At 48.0% G+C, this 3,249-nt stretch overlaps 1 protein-coding gene across 1 annotated transcript; it reads left to right on the forward strand.

Annotated features, from left to right (window-relative positions):
• The first annotated feature begins 1,250 nt into the window (after positions 1 to 1,250).
• On the forward strand, positions 1,251 to 2,186 carry LOC123361816 (olfactory receptor 51G2-like). Its single transcript, XM_045001966.1, has one exon. The coding sequence runs from the start codon at positions 1,251 to 1,253 to the stop codon at positions 2,184 to 2,186; it is 936 nt and encodes a 311-aa protein (XP_044857901.1).
• Positions 2,187 to 3,249: the final 1,063 nt, after the last annotated feature.

Here is a 3,249-nt window from a genome sequence, read left to right on the forward strand (position 1 = left end):
TTTCATTGTAATACAAATATTGCAAACCAAACTTTCATGACTTCCATGTATATAGAAAGCCAGCAGCAAAGTTGCTGGAAACTGTGCAGGAAGGAGTAGTGGAAACTTTACTGTTCAATGGCTTTTGCTTTAGAAAGCATATCAGAAGTTCTCCAAATACTGTTTGCAATGTGTCTGTGCTATTATCTCTTTGTTCAGTGAACAGTTGTATGATACTCTCTCCTGGTAACTGACCAGAAGCTGTTTCTAACACTTGCATTCAGGGTTGTCCATTCAATCGCTATGCAATACACATGCAAGAACATAAGAACCTAACACTTTCCAAAAAGTCCCAAGAGACCAGAACCACTGCTCTGTGTTTCAGCGAAGAGTAGAGCTGAGGTGCAAGAAAGGAGAGTTTATTTGTGATTGTATGTAATTTATGCCCATCACCTTTTACACAAGCATGGCTCAAGTAACTTGCATACTAAACTGAATATGAGTGCAACACTAGTGTATTCACATTCACCCATTTGCAACACCATCGTCTCTCCAAACCAGCTAAAGTAACTGTCTGTGGCAGCTTGTAACTTAGTAGATATCTACAGACCCTTGTATGAGGAGACGGTGTAGTTCCTGTGAGGATGATGAGAAGCCTGTAAGATGATTGAACTATCAGGATTCAGTCAACAATACAATGGGCCACACTCAGAAGTGGAGGCCTGGAAAGTGTGTGTGTGTGTGCAGAGGTCTCCACTGTAAAAATCACACCGTGCTCAAGTACGCTGTGGAACAACCACAAGATATCAATGGGGCCAAGAGCTTAGCCGGATTCAATGATGGAGTGGATGTTTATATGGGTAACCAGAAAATCCAATTACAAAAAAAAGTCTTGGAAGGGCTGTAAAACTTCCTGATTTAGACCACAAAATATGTCTAACCAGTGGGTGTCAGGGGGAAACTTTCCCTGGGCTCTGGTTATCTCAGCTGGCTATTGCAGGGCTTCTTCCATCCTCCTCTGCAGCACCTGGAACTGGCCACTGGATACTGGGCTTGATGAATTGCAGGTCTGATCCAATCTGGCAATGCTTGTCTTCCTATCGGTGGTGTAAATTTAAGACCATGTGTTTGCTTATCTTCCTTGAGCTCCAGGGAATCTCTAGACTTGCACTGAGAACAGAATGATGTCTCATTAAATATCATCTAATCTCCTGTTATTTTTTCTTTTTAGGAAGGAAAGGTAAAAACCCCTTGGACCTGCCCAGTACATTATGTCAGCTGTCAATGACACCAAATTCAACTCTGCAGTGTTCCTTCTCACCAGGATACCTGGGCAGGAAGACGTCCATCTCTGGATCTCTATCCTCTTCTGCTTAGTGTATGTTATTTCGATAGTAGGCAATTCAGTCATTCTGTTCATTATAAAAACAGATCCAAGCCTCCATGAGCCCATGTATATTTTCCTTTCCATGTTGGCCATCGCAGACCTTGGCTTATCGATATCCACCATGCCAACGATACTGGGCATATACTTGTTTAACTCTAGGGAGATCAGCCTCAATGCCTGTTTTGCCCAGCTGTTCTTCATCCACTCACTTTCAAAAATTGAATCCTCTGTGCTGTTGTTGATGGCCTTTGACCGCTTCATTGCGATCTGTAACCCACTGAGATATGCTTCCATCTTAACCCTGCCGAGAATAGCTAAGATGGGGCTGGTGGTTGTGCTAAGATCGTTGGCCCTAATATTCCCACTCCCCTTTCTCCTAAAACGGTTTCAATACTGTCGAGACAATGTCCTCTCCCATTCCTACTGTCTGTACTCAGAGGTTATGAAGGCGGCTTGTTCGGACTTCATAGTCAACAGCATCTATGGCTTGTGTGTTAAAATCTTAACGGTGGGGTTGGACTCATTCCTCATCTTCCTCTCTTATGTGATGATTCTCAAAACAGTGCTGAGCATCACATCCCACAGGGAGTGCCTCAGGGCCCTGAACACCTGCGTCTCCCACCTCTGCGCCGTCCTGCTCTTCTACATATCAGACATCGGCCTGGCTGTGACACACAGATTCGGGAACAGCTCTTCTCACTTGTTTCAGATTCTCCTCGGCTATGTCTACTTGCTGGTCCCACCTATGATAAATCCAATTGTGTACAGCGTGAAAAGCAAACATCTTCGTGCAAGGATAATCAGGGCATTCGTCAAGTGAAGGGTCAGTTCATCACCCTTCTCCTGGGCTGATGACCGGGGGACGAAAAACGCAAGAGACAGTCACAGCCACCTATTCCATCATGGATCATTTTCCCCTGAGGTCCCTCCCTCTGCCCCATCTCTTCCCCCAAAACCGTACCTCTACACTCTGCTTACCCAAGAATCTGCCCCCTTTCCAGGCTGGAAGCCAGAGCCAGGCTCTGGTAAGAGCTGCCCAGAGAGACAGAGCCACTGTGAGGAGCCCCAGACACTCCACATTTTACCCCCACCCAGGAAGGTGAAGAGTCTGGGGCTCCCCACAGCAGCCTGGGCACGTGTAGCAGCTCTTACCATGGCCTGAATTTGGCCTGGCTGGAAGGCGGAGTTTCAGGGAAAGTGAAGGCGCAGGGGGCAGGGCTTAGTGGCAAGACAGGGGGTGGGGCTTCAGAGAAAAAAAGGGAGTGGGGGGTCCGGCCAGTCTGAATGGAGACCCCAGCAAGTAGGACAGTTGGGGTGTTCCTGAGTAAAGAAGGAGGATGGGGCTGGTGGGTAGGAGAACCTGTGTTTTGGAGAAGACTGAATTAATGTGACCCCACAAATGGGGGCTCTTGTTTTAAGTATCCCAGGCTAAGAGTAAGTCATTGCAAGGATCTTAGAGGGAAGGGCAGGGCTACTTCACAACCCAAGGGGGCACTCTGCAGTGGCATCTGTCAGCAGGGACTTGGCCAGAGTGTCCCCTGCTCCTGGGAGCCATTACGAACAGGCGGATGTCAGCCCAGCTCCACGGTTGCTCTAAACTCTTCTGTGGCAGGGGGAGAACAGGCCAGCGAATCAAACCACTGTAACTGCTACATGCCATCCCCACTCTATACAGCACAGTGGGAAGCTCTGCTTGTGCAGCAGAGAATCCAGTCGGGCTTGTCACCGCTGGAAGGCTGGCCCTGTGGTCTTGGCACTGCTCAGAATCTCAAGAGAGATGGATTTGATTCTCTGCCATGTGAGACGGTAGACCGTGCACAAGCCATTGGCTGTCTCTGAGCCTCTGCACAGGTGGATAATAGCCCTGCCCTGTCTCACAGCGG

Source organism: Mauremys mutica, chromosome 1 (genome assembly GCF_020497125.1).
Source record: "Mauremys mutica isolate MM-2020 ecotype Southern chromosome 1, ASM2049712v1, whole genome shotgun sequence".
Lineage (NCBI taxonomy): Eukaryota > Metazoa > Chordata > Testudines > Geoemydidae > Mauremys > Mauremys mutica.